We start from the raw sequence: 18,489 nt of genomic DNA, 5'->3' as shown, positions 1-18,489 counted from the left end.
ATGTCACAGACCATATAATTGTTCTTTGGAGACTGTTAGGGAGATTATTTGAATATTCCTGGAGGCTTCTTTCAGCTTTCCTCTCCAGAATCTTTACAGAGTGCATTTATTTCTTTAAGTTTCTTTCAATTGATGTGAGTTTACCAAAACAGATTAATCAACTAACGTTTTCTACCAGAGTTTCAATATTATGCCAACACGTGAAGTCTTAACAAACCTAAGACTATTCTCTAAGAACAATTCAGTGCTTGAGAGCTGCCTAAGGGAAATAATATTTAGCTTGGCAGCACAACACTGCAGATGCTTCCATTTATCAAAAGAAAGGCAAGGAAGCAGGCATCAATTTCATATTAAAACAGATCTCTGCCAGCTGCGTTTTGAAGGCACCCAAACATCACAGCAAAGAAGCAGTGTTACAAGAGTTCCTTCAAAATAGATGCTGTCTCCACAATTAGCCCTCTTAAAAAGGTATTTCTTCTTAATATTTAATGAACTCAAAAGTTTTGCACATATCTCAGTCCCTTTCAGCTGCCACTAGCAAGAGTAAAATGAAAAATAGAGTTAGAAAATAGAGAAGAGTAGTAACTGCTTTACAGAGGTTAGAAAAATATCACATTTTTCACCTACAACCATGACTATAAACACACGCTGCTGAGGCACTCCAGACTGCGCTGGCCACCCTCCTACGTAAAGGGAAACATTTCCCCGCCTTGCCTACGGTCAGCAGCTGCCTTGCTAGGCAGCCATCGGGGCAGGGACCACGCACCTATCTCACGCCTGATGTAGGAGACAAGACAGCAACAGCTCATACCTTATTTTGGGTTGCTTCACCCTCCACAGCCTCTGTATCTTTTTAGAGACAATAAAATTAGGAACATTTCCAGTGATCCTGCACTTCTATCATTTCAGCAAACCACAGCTAATGCTTTCTAGCACCATCACCCCAACCCGCTCCGACGCAGATATAACCCAAAGCAAAAAAAAAAACAAACCCACACTGACAGGTCTCATCCCAGCGGTGCCTTACCTGTCCCCTCTTACCACAAGCCTATTCTATTTTAATAGTTACTTGCTCAAGACATGCAACATTTTAAACTATCCAGTGTTTATTTACCACATCAGTGAGAACTAAAAGCAGCATTTTGTCGCTTCAGCATGGTCTCTGGGCATCTCACCGCACAGGCCAGTGCGGCGACAATAAAGCAGCTAGCTCACTCTAAGTGGAGCACAAGAGCTGCAGCCCAGCACTGAGACTGTCAGGCCCGTCAAGCCAACCTCCCCAGCGTACTGCGGGAGAACACTGCTCAATGTTTTATGATCACGTACCAAAATAGTTATTTCCCAGCACAGCAATGCGCCATCAACTCTGGAGTACGAGAATACATCTTCGGTCCACACAAAACCATTCAAAATAAGTACAAATACAGTAAACCAGAGGGGTTTTATGTTTGTTTCCCGGGGCAGCCCCTGCACAGAGCAGGGCATGCATGTCATTACTGCTATGAAATGCTCATTGATTCCTTCTAGTCTGAAGAGCTTTGGCAACAGCAATGTGTGTTCATTTATCTTTCTTACATCCTGCAGATCCACACCCTTTCCTAATCCAACTCCACTACCAAAGACATCACCTCCTTTCCGAGCTGGAAGTTTATTACACCTGGAAGCTCTGCTCAGCAGTAAGCCAGAAGGCTTGCTACAGCACGTTACAGTGGCCCTACATATTCAGCGTAGTTCATTTCACCCATCTCCTCAGATATTTTCAAATACTCTCTTAAAGAAGGCATCTTGAGATTCTGACTGAGCCTACAGCCAGTCTTCAAATACACTGAACACTCAGCCATACCAGATTTTACCCTTCTGCCAGGGCACCCACAGGAAATCCCTTTTGTTTTCCTCCAGCGATCCTCAGCTCCTCAAGGGAGGGACTGCTCCATGCAGTATGTGATCTCACCATCCCCATTTGATGCTCACAGAGAAGGAAACAGTCCAATCAGGTTAAAAAAAAAAAAACAAAACAAAAAAAACAACACCAAACAAAAGAACACACCACACATCCAAAAAAACAACCACCACCTCTCCCCATCCTTGCAAAGGTGCCTGGCAGAAAGTTAACTTCTCATCAGCCTGGCAAATGAGAGAAGCTGAAGTACCCCACTAAAACCCTAACTTCCTCTTCCCAGGAACAGGACCTAAAACAAAGAATCTCTAGCGGGTAAATTGTGATGAGAGAGTGATGTAATGAACCAGTCTGGAGTCTGAGGAAGGAATGAATCACCAGGCAAATATGAGCAGATAAGAGCTCTACATGGACATAAAAGCCCTTGTAGCAGAGGCCAAAAGTCCTATTTACAGAGATACACAACTAATACTTCCACTGACTTCCCTCACCATAATATCAACTTTTCCTGAAAACTTTTGATTTCAGGAAATGCACTTTCAGCCTCTGGGGTGGGAGTCCTGCTAACTCCACAAACCTAAACCAACTCTGCTTTATACAGAAGTAGGACCTGACCACACTAATAAACACTAGAAGCACACCAGTCCCATCTAGCACCCGGCACTCAGCTCTGACAGCAACCAGCGAGAGGACTGCCCATCCCTACGTGAACAGCTCCCAGGAGAACTTTAACTCAGAGGTTCCCACAGCACAGCGTTGCCAGAGCTCTGCATTACACCACAGTACACTCCACCACAGCGGTGGCTATGTGTCCTTGGATTAGGAAAACAGCACCTCCGAGGACGCGTCCGTACTCTTACAACCACCTAGTGCCTGGTGTCAGCATGGTACGAGGCCAGGACGTAATCCTTGGGACCCTAACTCAGTACGGCAGGAACTCGCACTGTCTACATTTCACGCATAACATGAGGATCACCGAGAGGTCTTTTTCTATCCTGACATTGGATAAGGGCGATAGAAAATAGCACTAGAAAACAGCATAATAAAATAGGTGGTGATATACAGCCCAGACAGAGAACAAAAGGACTGACAGATTTTATTTACTAGCACTTAACTGCTGGCTTCCCTCCAACTCCAAGGGCAAAACTGGTGATCAGCACGGAGAAAGGGGCTCTACCCCATCATGACCGTGTCATTTAGTCTGGGTCACTGAATGGGTCTGGGTCACTCAATACCTGATGACACTGTCACATTGATGGTGGAGCTAGACCTATTTTAACCCCAGCAGATTTAGCATATCTGCCACTCCCTGGGAACCTCAGCAATGTGACAATGGAGCAAAGGGCACTGGGATCAGTAGGCCCTTCAATTTTGCCTCACGAGGCCAAGTCTGCAGTATCTGTAAGTGTTGCTGCTGTCTCTGTTCTTCTTTCCACATCCAACAATCACCATGAAATCCATTGGAGTACAGCAAGTGTCTCCTTGCGAAAAAGCCTAAATCAGATCTCTACATCGGAGAAGCTGAGGTAGAGGACAACTGGCTCCTTGTCACAAGACAGCATGGGCAGTGCAGAGCAGATGGATTTTACTGGCATGCTTTAATTCAGGAAGAACAGAGCGGTGATTGCTTATGCCAAGAGAGACGTGAGGCAGGAACCTAGGAAGAGCCAAAGGGTAGTATGTGTCCTCGTTTCTGTTTCTGGAAAACAACTGCCCTCTCTCCACTTCCTGATGACCACCTCTCTCTAGCCAGTGCTCCAGTTTGAGAAGCTAACCTGCCTGTGGGCAACAATACCTGCTGCCACGCCAAACGCAGCTTTGGGACTTATGTTGAACTGCAACCCTCACCCGAAGAAAAAAGCAAACCTCTCCCTGTCTCAGAGTGGGAACTAAGAACCCCTAAATAATTTAACTTTCTTCTAGTACACAGCAGCTTTTAACCATCATAAACTCAGTGGCCTGTCAAACAGAAGGTGATGCTGCAGTGGATTTCCAGGCAAACAGCTACAGAAATCAGGCTGATCTGTCTCTCGCACAACAGTGGTGACATTTACATTATCTGCACTCGTTCAGAATCAAGAATGGCATCAAAACACCACAAGAATAATTTAATTTAACTTAAGGGAGCAGCAAGTTATTTTCCATGTGTAGAACGTCCCTTCCAAAATGGCATTTTTGTTAGATTGCCTCCGCCAAAATCCTACAGTGCTTTGAAGGAAAACTGTTAACTAACAGCAGTGAATAATGCCTCTAGTATTAGGACAACATGCCTTAAAACATGAAGTTTCAATGATCTAGCCTGATCTATTAAAAAGAACATCAACTACCTCTGTGCTAGGGACCTCTGTAGCTCAGTACCAGGCTAGGTGTACACGAGTCCTTGTGAACTCAAGTCCCATGGAACGGGGGAAAAATAAAAGTTTTAATTAAGGCCACAACTTACAGATCTATTATTTATTCACATGATATATATTTGTATGTATCGTGCAACTGTTCTTCTTTTGTGGCCTCAGAACAACAATAATCAGTACCCAGACAGCCTCTACTGAAAAGCAGCATTGCAAATAAGGACAATTCTGGCAAGTACATCTCCTAAAACATGCTGGTGGTTTATCAACTCTGATTTACAGCTCCCAAGGTTCACAGAGCAAATTAAAGACAACTCTGAACAGGCATGATTTATTTGTTTCTGCAGGCTTTGTCTGTTCTTCATAGCTCCAGGTGTGCAGGCAAAAACGCAGGTGCACATTCAGTTTACAAGCTGATTAACCATCGTTAACACAAGATCCCTGAGTTTCATGTCTCTGGGACAGTTCCATGGTCCTTCAAGTATTACACCAACTCTTCTCCCTACCAGGGGTCAATGACAGCAAAAGGGGCAGCTGCTCTACCTGCTGAAAAATATCTTAATTTTTTTAAAGAACGAACTTAAAGCTAGAAGGAACATGTCAGAAGACTGAAAAATAACTTCCAAAAAAACTGTAGTCCTCAGGATACCTCATATATCTCAAAGTTAAGGAAGAACTCCAGTACTATGACACCAAATACTCCCTGTTTACTGAAAACACGTAAGTGCACAGTCTCAGAAAAATAAAAACAAATATCACAATTTTGAGAACACCAGAAGAGATCCATACCTAGGTTTAACTGGAGAGGGAAGGGACAAGAAGATAGTAGAGAAAGATCCAAATTCCCTGATGGTATTTTCAAGGTGATGACATAATTCAGCACTGCACACAGCAACTCAAGAATAAGAAGGTTAAAACGGTTTGCCACTGGTACATGACCCTGATGGTCAGTCAAAGCTCTAAAGTCTCCTAATAAAATAAAATTTAAAAAAAAAAAGTTGACCTCTTCATTACTGGGAAAAAAAACCACCAGTGAGAGTTTATAAATTTTAAAATTAGTTCAGATGGAACAGTAATAAAAGCACCATCAGTGTGGCTAATCCTAACAATGAGGTCTATCATTTGAAGCCATTAGGACAGACTTCCATGCTAGAAAAGCCTTGGATTCCAGCTCCCAACACCAGGAAATTTCCTTTAAGCATATCTTCGAGCTGATACAGTCTGTGGATATCCACTTCAGCTGCTCCTTCTACTCATGCAGAGGCTATTCAATATTATACAAGTGTGAGAAAAACCCAGCTGTGTTCTTCCCTTGTGTGGCCTGTTATGGTGAAACATCCAAATAAATACCATGGAAGGGAACTACAGACATTCCTCCTAACATCAGGATAAACACCACAGAAGCGAACTACAAACATTCCCTCCACAGAAAGTCTGCATAGTTTTGTGTCACCAGGAGTTTGGAGTATGGTTGCATGGAGCCAGAGAGCAAGTTTCTCACAGAAGTTTGGAATTAAATAAACATCTCTGAAATACCTAACTTACAATCCAGAAAGCAGGTCCTTCCTTAGGAGCATTAACAGAAAAAAACCCAGACCTTGTAGTGAGAAAACTACTTGGATAATGCAACAAAAAGCCTTAATGAATGATCCTCTGTTGCTACAGGAAAACTGATATGACCCACATCAATTCCTCATAGGACCCAACATTTTCAGTCCACCAATTTGAAAAACTCCCAGCAGAATACCACTGCTTGAATAGAACTAGCCCATATGTTAGTCCATAGCAAGCCTTGAGGTTTCAAAATTAATTGTTTTTCATAAAGATACCTGTTGAAGGCATAGGCAGTGCTGATTTTCACCATGGAACAAGACAACCTTCAGAAATGTTTATTTTCAGAAGCTCAAGCTTGAGAAGAGCACTACAAACATGCTTGCAGGAACACTGATACACTTACTTGAAGAGACCAATATGGAATATATTAGGACTGTGCTGTCACGTGTCTCTTTTTTTTGCATCCTGTTCTCTGCCCTGATAAACGTACCCCAGGAAAACACCATGTGTTTTAAAACCCCAAAACACTCAGAACAGATGACTTGAGAGTAGGGTGGCATTCTCTGAACATCAGCACCAGCCGTTTCACACTGAAGACTTCTGGAGCATAGTAGTTCTCACCCAAGGAAAAAAAATCCTTACATGTAGCCGTTGTATTATACTTCGTTTGGTAATGCTGGAGAAATTGGGCCAAGAAAGCAATAACCAGAGGGTTTAAAGAGTTATTTCAGGTTTACAGATATTCCCTCAACTCTTCAAAATAAAAGTCATTGTATCTCCCTAAGGAACTCAAAGAAACTCAAGTCCACATAGATTTCTATTAACTCTGCGTTTATTTACATAGAGGTGGCCTAACGAAGACCTGCTTTTATAGTCAGTTCACGTGTAATAGCTACACCACTTAAGCAGCTTTGCTGTCTGTTTATAAGAACGTTCCTTACAAGCCTGAAGGCATTCTAAAGCTAGATCACATGAGACAATTAAGTCATTCTGATAGACCTCACAGTACATATGGATGAAAAACCATCTAAAAATACTATAGCTGCCTTTATATCACAGCTAGAAAGGCAACAAAACAGTCTGATGCACTGCACCAATATCTGCAAGATAAGTGTAAGCTTGATCTTTTTGTTCCTTTTCAAGAGAAAAGAAAGACTAAACTTACACTATGCAACTCCTAGAATTTCCAATCTGGAGAATATTAATCATCTTCATTAAAATAATGACTCTAATCTTGTTTCTTCTTCACCCCACAGAGGTGACAAGCTGTTCAAGATTTTATGCAAAATTTCCAGGCTTTCCTTTCAGCGAGAGGGGTACAGACAGAACAATTGACTAACCCAACTTATTTACAAAAGTTGAAGCTCTTAACTCAATAGACAGAATTCAGTCTCAACACATCCATATTGAAATTCCTGGTTTGAACTGGTCAGAGATGTTACTTTGGCAACGTGGAAGACTGATCAAAATCCTTCCTGCTTCAACAAGCTTTAAGCACTAAACAAATGAATGGCTGTTAAAAAGCAGAATCTTCCTTCTGGTTTTAACTTCATTGCTGATGATTCCTGTTCTGCACTGGAATAAGCTAGGCAAGAGCTTCAAAATGTGTGAGATATTTACCCATTAAACTGTTTCCTGTATGATTCTTAAGGTAACTTACTTCCCATGACCTGTAGAGTACAGTATTAGAAGAAGCTGTAAGAAAAGCAGAGCTGGTTCAGTAACTGAAGTTGTTTTACTTAATGGAAATTTTCCACAGATTACCATGGAATGCCTCTTTTCCCCCCTTTTTAAAATGAATACACGAAACAAAGTTACTGATTAGATGATACTGAAATACAGTTTGTTCAAAAACTCATGTAGAGCTCTGCAACATATACGCTCTATCAGAATTGCTGGGCAGGGTGTGTGAGGGTTTTTTACTTCTTTCTTTTTAAAAGAGTTTAAGATCTCCAGGATTTTGTTGTTGTTGTTGTTTTTAGGTGAATAGATATTCTTCTGAACTGCAGAAAATTAATTTTACACTTAACCTTACATTTGCAAAGTTGGTACTCAAGATGAACAAATAGTACCTGTCTACATTCTCTAGTAACAATCCTAATAAAACGTTTATGTTATACAGCAGGAAAGGCGTACTAGAAGCAAACACTATGATAAAGCCTCCAAAGAAGAACACTCGAAGTGCTGAGACAAGTGGTCTGCTCCGTTTTCTGCATGTTGCTAGCACTGTGACCTAAGTTAGAACTGCCACCAAAAGGACAATCCTTCCTGCCTTGTTTAACTCCAGTCCCACCTGCTCTATGACCGGCCATATGAGCACTGTATGTGGCTTCTTTAGTAACTGACTCCACTATGCATGCTCCATCGTAGTATGAAGAGAGAAGACAAACTGCACTGCTGTACCTGATAGTACTTCATGATTACATCCAGCAGTTGCCACAGCTTTCCTGCCAACTGTGTTGTGCCCATCTTTGCCATAACACACCATACATCCCTCTCAGGGTCACTTAACCAGAGGATAAAGCTTTCCAATAAAGACATGCATGCTCTATTCCCAGAATGACTACTTCACCTTTGGAACCACCAAAAAGGCTATTTGCTTTTGCTTGGTTTACGGAGTACCAGAGATTATTGCCTGAAGGTTAAGTTACAGTAATGGAGACATGAGACTTGGATATCCACTGCGTTACACGCTGCCCTGCAACATACAGCACAGGTGCTAGAAGTGGGTCACTCTTTCTACAGGGAGGGCTGAAGCAACAAAAGAAAGAGCACAAGCTGTACGCATTTTTAGATGCAGTTTTGCATCTAATTCAAAATCCCACCTCACAAGACACAACATTTATAGCCCTAGTTACATTAAGACACTACAATAAGTGCACAAGTACATTCTTTAAGTCCGCAAGTTAAGAAGGGTAAGAAAAGATATTATGGCCAAGAAGGTAATTTTACCTAAGCTGTAAAGCCAATGCTGAAGCAATGAAACAGAGAACTTGTAGAAATCACTACATCCACTGGAATATCACCCATTAAAAATACAGAATGCACAAAAAGGAGCCTTGTGAATGTTTTAACAGGAACTCCAAATACACAAGTCTTTCCAATTCTGCAAGCATACTAACAGCACATTGTGTCTGGCTTTGCATCACCGCAGTAAAAGAATTGAAAATGGGTAAAGAACCCAGAGAACAGATCATGCCCTAGAAATACCTGCTATTTTTTCTATCCTTGAAGTAATCCTAAAAGCAACATTGGCAAGATAGACAGTTAATTAATGCATTAGTATGATCATCAATTTATTACCAGAGTCCTGCCTCAAGAAACTAGTCTCGATTCTTTAGACAGAGCCCATGGGCAAGAAGCGGGGTTGGACCTCCTCAGTGAACGAGGCTAAAAACTGTAGTCTTAACTATGGCACTGAAATACAAGAACAAAAGCTTTAGCTAGCTAAAATCACTAGAACAAAGCTTCACTATAATACTGAGGCTACAAAAAAAGAAAAAAAAAAATAGTGGGCCCCATTCTACATGGTACCAGCTGGCATTATTTCAGTTCATTTCAAAAAAGATCATTTGTCTTGTCCTAAGTGTAAGACATTGTGCTGAAGAACATCCAAGCAGCCACACAATATTTTTATTCTGTTCTAAGAATTATCTGCAACTATGAGGATGGGGAAAAAAAAAAATTCTGTCAAAATACTTCAGCAGAAAGCTCTGTGTGCATAAACGGGAAGTTACACTAATGCTCTGAGTGAGTTAGGAGTTTATTAACTTTAAAGTCTAACATATCCAATTTTGGAAGCTGGCTCAGTGCAGGAAACAGTTGAGGTTTACTAAGACAAACATTGAAATATGGCTATTCAACTGGCTAAAGCATTATGCTAAAGAGCATTTGCTAACGAATTACTAAATACTACAGCCTACGTAGAGTTTATAGCCATGTTTTTAGGGCTCTGAATATAATACTTCAAGGATACGTAGCTACATTCATTAGGTTGGAAAAGATGAATCGCAAGAAATTATATTAAGCTAGTGAAAAGGGGAGGGAGCACTAATGACTTTTCTGCATGGAAAATACAGAGAAAGTGGCATGCTAATTTTAGGGAAAAATAAAGTTGTATTTTAAGACTACAATAAGCAAGTGGAAGAGGAATTTAATTTGGTGTTTCTAGTCCAGAAATGGACTTTATTGCTTATCACGTTTCCTCAACTGAGCTAAATCAAGACATTATGTTGCCAGCTGTATCATCTTCTACACTGCTATATAAAAGGACCACATATGAGCTCATGAAACTCAGTGTCAGGCTATAGCTAAACTAACTTTAGTTCAACCAATTAGCAGTAAACACAACAAACAAACAAAATAAGCACTTTGCTGCATGACAGAAGCCCTGACTCTTAACAGAGCAAAGCACTTTCTCACAACTCATATTCAGACATTTGACACCCAAGCTCTGTTAAAGGCAAAAGTGTTAGACACACGTTAGGACTGGATGAAATTCAAAACATACTGCCACACTACCAGAGTTTCAGGTCAGAACTGATTTACCCAGTAATTCCAGACTCGAATTTGTAACATCTGCTTGGCTACAGCACCTCTTTTTCTGAAAGACATCTGCTATTCACTCAGGGGACGCAGAGCTTTCCAGAGATCTTCAGCGTCTTTCAAAAAGGGCTTTTCGATGAGTAGTTAATTACAAGCAGCTTTTAATCCAGCAAATACACACTGATGCTCAGGAAACTAATTTAGACTGCCAGCTCTCTTGAAAAGACCTGGAAATGGCTGCAAGTCAAAACATCATCTGAAGACTTTTCTGTCTCCTGGCAGACAGAAACTAGCACCAGGTGTCCTGACTTGCATAAACACTAAAAACAAACCCAATATGAAGTCCTTAAAACTCTGCCAGATTTTGGAATGCCATCTGCCACTTAATCAGCTGCCATTCCTCCCCTTGCCATACAAGGAGACATCCACATCAACACGCTCAGATAATTTCAGCTTGCTCAAGTGTAGTCTGCGGCGATACACACAGACAGACAGCACCAAAAGGGCATCTACCATGAACCTTTCAGAAAACACTGTTTTTCTGAATGATTCTATTTTTTTTTTTTCCAAGCCACAACACATGAGCTTTAACGACTACTTACCTCACTGCGGCTAAACAGCAAAAACCACATCCAAGTGCCATTGCCATACTTTTATTTGGTTAAAAGCTCCTTATGCTTCACTGGAAACAGAGTGACAGATAGCACAGACTGCATATTCTAAGAGCTGGGTAGCCAAGTGATATTAAGTAGGGAAAAACACAATCCTTTTCTCCATATCCCTTGAAACTGGAAGCAGTGATGGTTTATGGAACTGCCCATTGCAAAGCTGTTCTTCCAAGAAAAGAACCAATATACTAAATATAACGTGTAAACCTAATTTAAGTTGCACCATAGAAAGGGTAAAGTGCATTCAGAAAACTCACCAGAACCCACACAAGATAGGCCTTGGTGTCCATTTCTTCCAGGAGTACCTGCAATGTTTGGAAAGAGGAAAAAAAAGGAGAAAAGCAGAATTACACTTCAAGCCAGTAAGGGGTAGTGGGGGTGCCTTTTTTTAAGATTCTTCCCACATAAGCTCCTCAATCTTCACAATTTCAGTTTCTTTCTTGTGATTATTGGTAGCATCTTCAACAGCAAGATTTAGCATTATAAGGTTAAACTATTTGGAAAATGCATGATGAATTCCCAATATATTTTTTTTCCTTTTTCCCCTCCCATTACAATTGTCATGCTTCCTTTAAGCCAGGTAGCACAGTTTCATCTTACTCATAGACTACTACAGATGATAATCTATCATGTATACCACCCTTATGCTCCAATTAATTTATTTGTATAGGGAGGCATAAATTAAAAGCACTCTCAAATGTGCTACCAATCCAGTTAGAGATAAATGAAAGCACTGAGAAGGTTAATCTACCCTTGTTGTATTGGTTTAGTTGTGTGAAAACTGATCTAAGAGCCCCATATTCCAACGGATACTAATTAAATGAAAGCACTCTTTCAGACTGCTAGGTGTAAATGCAAGAGCCAGATGCAGAAGTCTATAAACAGTCTGTTGACAACACCTATTAGCTTTCTTCAGGCATGTGATCCAATAGCAGGTATTTCTTTAGGAAACAATCTACTTTGTACCGTTACTGTACTTGTTTCCCTCACCTTAGCCATGCAAAGTGATGTTTGTCTTACAGAGCTTGCCTGAGGTTTCACATCTATTCTTTTGATTCACTCTAGTAAAAATGACTCCTTTCAATTTAAAGTTAAAAGACAGCACAAACATCCAATACAGAAATATGAAGTGGAGTAAATACTATCCTCAAGAGCCAAAGCTGATCACCACACTCCCAAGAACCTTGCTTAATTTAAACACAAACTTGGGAAATCTAGTCTGGGTAGCGTATTACAGGTATACAATCTCCCAAGCAGGTGACAGAAGAGCATTCAACAGACATTATCAAGTATCTGAGTCCTCATGAGATGCAAGTTTCAAGCAGACAGTGGACAATAAATGCTCCGATTTCTCCCCATCCAAATATAACAAATACTTAAGGAACACTTGGCAGAGTCAGTCTCCAGTTCTATGAACTACAAGGAGAAGAAGAGACTGACCATCTCAGTTACTCAACTCACAGAGCATAGCGGCTCTCTCAAGACACAGGGATTCAGGAATGTAAGTGGAAAAGTGACTTTACCCAACAGTAGATTACCTCTGGCCTCACTGAGTTTCCTTGCCGAGTGCAGTGGCCCACATGATTTTGGTATGCACTGGCTCAGTGGAGTAGGCCTGGCTCCTAGGAGTAGAAGTTTAGGTCAGGTTTAAAAGTACAACTCAACTATGTCAACAATTAAAGACATGTCTAACATTATGTATGTACACTTAAGTACAAGATGCACAAACCTACTCAAATAAACACAAAGAGACCCCTTCTAGACAATTTAAGCCATATTTAAGCTTAGCTTTGCTTTACCAGAACTCACTGGAAGAAATATACTTTTAAATAAAGCTTCTAAGCAGAATAAAACATTACTAAAGATATCACTTCAGTATTAAGATTGAATTACTTGGGTCTCAAGAGTGGCAAATACAACACATCTAAAGAATCACTGCCCAAAAGGGCACCTCCAGAGCCCAGCTACCCAGGCTCCCACTCAGAGCAAGGCCGCCACCAAGATGAGATCAGTTGACCACGCTTTCATCTAGCCGACCCTTGCAAGGCTCCAGGAAGGCAGGCTCTACGGCCCTGCTGGGCAAGGCTGCATCGCCCACTCCACTATTTGCAAACATTTCCTGTTGCCACGTCATCTGGCACTGCTGCGAAGCGTTTGGCACCATCCCCTCCGTGGCTGTCCTTTTCAAGTTGCTGCAGTCTGTTACAGTATTTCCCCTTACCCTCTTTTTTGCCTGACTACACAAGCTCAGCTCCCTCAACCTGTCCCCACAGGTCACGTGGTCAGAGACCCTAACCATATTCCTAAGTCTCCAGCTGACCTTTCCAGTTTTAAAACAACCCTCTTGAACTGTGAAGGCCCCAAAACACAACAGAGTAGACCAAGTCACTCCCAGCCAAGGGGGGAATGCCAGCTGCTTCTGGCCACGCTGCTCCTGTGGGTGCTGAAGGCACGCTTCTAGCGCCCAGGTCACTGCAGATGTTGAGCAACACAGCTGTCACGGGTTGGAACCCAACAGAAAGCATCAGCTTGTCAGACAGCCATATAATTTGTGTTTGTTTCAAAGTGATTTACAGTTTGTGGGAAATTGATTCTTTTCAACATTTTAAAGCAAGTCATTGTAACGTGACATTTGGCAGGCATCTCTTCTATTTATTCTCAATTATGTCAGATACCAGCTTAAAACTTAAGCCTAAAGCAGAAGCGTAGTATTTAATTAGGTTTATCCAATTACAATAACCAGTTCACCACATAGATGGTCAGAAGCAAGCTGATTATAACTAGGATTAAGGAGAGAGACAGCAAGCTTATTTATCTGCTCCCATTATGTCTTTAATTTTGGCCAGAGAATGAGTTGCCAACTGCTGTTTGTGGCTTGAGTGGAAAAGCACTGCTGGTCGACTGAGGGGTCCTGGCTCAAACAGGAACCAGAATAGTGTTTAATACAAAGCCAGAAAGTGCATTTAAATTGATGCTTCCTTTAGCATCAGATGATGAAGAACAATTGTCTTATCCCTATTAAAAATCAGAGTAAACCCCTGCTTCCACTTAAGCCAGTAAGAAGAATATCAAGAAAAAGCAGCATGAAAAGTTAAGCTGTTTCTGGGAGTCTTCCCTTGGAAAGATGGGACAATGTCATTCATCTATGAAAGATGATATTTGACCTAACAATACCTTATTCAAAAAGGTGTCTTCGTCCCCCAAAGTCCTTTCTGTCACGAAAGGGGTGAAGATAATGCAAAGTCTGCATGGGGAAGAGGACAGCCATACACTCAGGATAAATTCAGGGTAGGTGTAGCCTGCAGATCACCTGCAGCCAGAGTCTGCACCTGAGCTTTGTGACAGAAGAGAACTCTTACTAAAACAAGGTAAGCCCCATGTGGTGACACCTGCCACATAGCACAGTGCATTTATTCCCTGTGCCATGCAAACCTTAGCCATATCACAGCACAGACCTGCTCCTCATTTGCCAGAAATACCCCAGCATTCAAATGACATTTTAGCCTTCCTATGAAATCCTGCAGCAGTTGAAGCACCACTGATGTGATTTTACTTCCTCATACTATTTTCCCAGACCACTGTTTAAGAAATGCTGCTTCAGGAGGCAGCCACCTGCAAAAAGTAAGGTTCTGTAACAGCAGTGGTTGTAGTTTCATTCTACAAACAGACCCATACCTTTTGGAGTTGTCTTCAACGAGTGTAACCTAGGTCTTGGTACTGCTTTCAAAGGGACAGATCCCGAAGTACCATTCTGGCAGGCTGGTTTTGAAGGCCATTCTCCATTCTTGAACACTGTGGCACTTGCAGCTGCAGGGGGGAAAAGAAAAAAAAAAAAAATCCTAAACCAAGCACGTTTTATTCAAGGCTTGAACTAGGAGGAACACAAGTTGGAATAAAAATACTACGAACAGCTCTGATCTCTTCAGTACAGACTGATGAACTGTAACAGAGCAGTCTATGCCTGCTACAAACCCTTTTCAGAGCTAGACGTACAGGGTTGAACTTTGCATAAGAAGGGGATTTATACAAAAGTATATTGATTGAGGTGTGTAACTAGAAGTCTGAGCTTGCTGTAGAAAGCGAACGCAGCACATATTTCACTTTAAGCCAAGAGAAAGCACCATCAATACACAATGACACAGTGGCCACGGAACTGACTGTTAAAAAACCCAAAAACATAATACTGAGAAGTTCTTCATGCAACACCTCTTCTCCCTTGAGCTGGGAGCACTGTTTCAATGGGATGGCACACACACCACCAGCATGGACACATGGTGCTGTGCGAGGACTCTGCACTCCTCCTGTCGGGACACTAAAACTGTGCCCTCCACTAGCCACCAAACAAGTTTTACTAAAGGTTCCTGTAGCCCCCATTCATAACCGCAACCTCCTCAAGTGACAGCAGACCTCACAAGACACCCACCTCCCAGACACATCCCTCTCTCCAGAGGAGAGCTGAAAAAAACCCCAGCTTCATTAAAATACTAAAGGTAACACGAACTACGCATCCACTGTTGTTGATCAAAAGATGGAACGCAGCCTTGGGATAATTTCTGTGCCTTTAAATACACCAGCAGATGTCACGTAAGTTAACTGCTTCAAAAAGCTTCCTTTTGGCCATTAATCAATACAAGTCTACAACATAAAGAGGGACAGAACCGCTTTCCCATTTGGAAATGTATGCAACTGAAGTATGGGGGTTTGTTTGAAGCAAGTTGGAGCCTCTCTAAAGGCACAAAAGCTAAATATTTGCAAGAAATCTATACATGAGGAACAATTTACATAAACATATCAATGACATCTCTGGGAACCTGACCCTGCTCAACAGCAGATGATTCAAACTAATTTATTCTAGTAAAGCATGAGGCCTGAAGCAGTCCTTCACTTTTTCCATAAAGCACTAACTTCAGGATTATTTGCTGAGAGTTCACTGCAAGTAGCTAACAACTGCCTACAGACTGCTGTGCTGCTGTCTTCTCCATCAGAAGCATGCCACGGAAGCCACACTTTGGGTAAGCAGGCAGACTTGTGGGGCAGGACTAGTTAGGGCACTGTTTCTGTGCATCAGAAGCTCAGGAGCCAGCTAACCAGGCTGTGTGCAGGAGAAAAGGTAAGCTGGCAAAGTTGGGTCGTTACGTGACTCAAAGATGGTTTGACATAGAATCAGGAGTACCTAGTGCAATCTTGATGAAAGATGGGCAGATATGAAGTGATCTAACCCCACCTAAGGTATAAAGGGTTTGAAAACTCAACTCACTACAAGAATTGTAGTCAAGTGTTGACGTTATGGAAATGCAGCTCCAGGTCAATTGCTAGGACCAGCTTTTTAACTTCAATGATTAAACACCATTTCCTACGTGTGCAATTATTCTAATTTAACTCAAATTCGGGTTCTTGTTCACCTCTAGAATTTAAACATTTCAGTATGCTCAAATCATAGCATTTTTCATCTCCCCACTGACATCTACAAAGACTCTCTACTGTTAAACATGCAATTTGTCAACGCTCAAACTGACAGCTTACACGCAAAATACACTTTTGTTAACAACATTTCAAACTTACTTATTTTCAAAATTCTCAAATAGTAAGTCTTTTCAGAGAAAAGAATCATAAAACTCCAGTGTTCATTAAACAAAAAAACCCCCTGATGTTGCCACAGGAAATTAACAACCCAAGGACATCCCATAACAAAGGGCTGAGCTGGCACAGCAGGAGAAACGCTCTCTTTTGTGATTTTTTTTTCCCCCTGCTAACAAGGCAAACTCCTTAAACAAAATAAGGCAAGCGACTTCATGAATTTTACACTGTTGACAGGACCACAGTAGTTTGTCATAAATTTCATGACATTCGAAGTTTAAGCCTCTCATCTTGATCTTTGTGTGTTTACAAATATGGATTTTTCCCCCTCCAATATTATTGTACAGTAGATTAAATGACAGAATAAGAGACAAGAACAGCACTGTACAAAGTACATTCACTTGTTCTTTTCAATTTGATTCAAAGTCATAAAACATTAACCTTACTAAACACATGAATCATACGTAACCTAAATTCATTATACTTGCAAAACCTGACCATCAGACTTAAATCATTCTCAAGTGCAAATTAAAGAAAAATAATCCCATGGAAAATCAGCAAGTCAAAACATTGCATACATTTACCAACCTCCACAAAACAAAATATATGCTTAAAAAAAAAAAAAGAAATAAAAAGAAGAATACAACCTACTTCTTTTCCCAGTAAACGTGGCTAACAAAGGAATAATACAAAAGCTGTAGGATCCCACTACCAGCAGTGTCAGTAAGGTGATATCATAGTGGCTTCCTGAGTCAGTTGGTGGTGTCAGTGTAGAATTGATGAAAATAGCAGGAGAAAAATTAGTTTCTGTGCAACTGCGGAGTCCTCCTGGTATAGTCATTTAAAAAGGATCAAAGCAAGCTTAAAGCCAAAGAGACTGCAGCCATGTTCAACCTCTCATGTTGCTCTTGCTTGCGCTTCGTGAATCGGAGTGGAAAAAAATTGGAAGCTTCAAGGCAGCGGACAAAACAGATTACACCAGCTAGCAGCAGAGCAGGCTAAATAAGGAGTCATCTGTTTGGCTACTTAATCTCAATACATTTCTTTGTTATGAAGCGATGACCCTCTCCTTTGTTACACCAGAGAGCAAAATGAAAAGAGGACAAAGCCGCTTAGGAATTCCAGATACCGTCCTAAACCTGAACGGCAAAAGTCAACATGGCTGTCACGGCAACTGAACCGACCTGACTACACAGGAACATGCATGGCGTATTTTATTATACATATTCTTATTCCTTTGAGGGATATGCTAGGTTTTAATTTCTTAATGAGGGCAGTACAGGGAGAAAAAGAGCGCAAGAGGCAATTTAGTTATACATGTATGCGCATACGTAAGCTAGAGACGTCTGAAAGCACAGCTCTCACAGACCACTGAAGACAGATTTAACTGATATCTGGCACAAAAGCCTCTGCCCAGTCTCCAAGACACAACAGATGATGCGATAGTAACAGAGTATTTGGATAAAGTTCAGCTGGGAATACAGATATGTCTGACAGTCACTTGTGTGTTTTCCTTCTTTCATATTGTTGCCCCTAGAACTCCTACATCTGCTGGTACAGTCCTTTTGGAGACCTTCAAATTGTTTGTTTTCTCCCCAGTTTTCATCAAGATGGATCTGTTTCAGGTCACACACCAATGCTTACAGCTACCTTAGAAATGATAAAAGTCTACCTTCAAAGTTTTACCTTCTAAAAGCAGTTTCACTTACCCGCTTTTGATCTCATTTACACATTTTGTATTAAAATTCCGAGAGCAGATACAATCTAGTTCAAAAAGAGAATTTAGTATCAAAAACCTGTAACATGCTGTTCCAAATATTATGACAGGCAATCCATTCACACCGTTCAGAGTTATTTCTTGGTACACTCTATGTAAACACAAGGAGACTTTTGCTCAAGA

At 41.1% G+C, this 18,489-nt stretch overlaps 1 protein-coding gene across 1 annotated transcript in view; it reads right to left on the bottom strand.

Annotated features, from left to right (window-relative positions):
* LOC104509137 (microtubule-associated tumor suppressor 1 homolog) overlaps window positions 1-18,489 on the bottom strand; it is a 59,017-nt gene that overhangs the window by 23,776 nt on the left and 16,752 nt on the right. Inside the window, exons 4-6 of the mRNA XM_010150976.1 lie at window positions 14,682-14,819; window positions 12,551-12,634; window positions 11,270-11,317 (exon numbers count right to left, since the gene is read on the bottom strand). Coding sequence (XP_010149278.1) covers window positions 11,270-11,317; window positions 12,551-12,634; window positions 14,682-14,819 — 270 coding nt within the window. The remainder of the gene's footprint in view (window positions 1-11,269; window positions 11,318-12,550; window positions 12,635-14,681; window positions 14,820-18,489) is intronic.

This window comes from Eurypyga helias, unplaced genomic scaffold, assembly GCF_000690775.1.
Source record: "Eurypyga helias isolate BGI_N326 unplaced genomic scaffold, ASM69077v1 scaffold6124, whole genome shotgun sequence".
NCBI classification, from domain to species: Eukaryota; Metazoa; Chordata; class Aves; order Eurypygiformes; family Eurypygidae; genus Eurypyga; species Eurypyga helias.
Note: the sequence above shows the minus strand (reverse complement) of the source record. Positions and strands in the feature narration are given on the sequence as shown.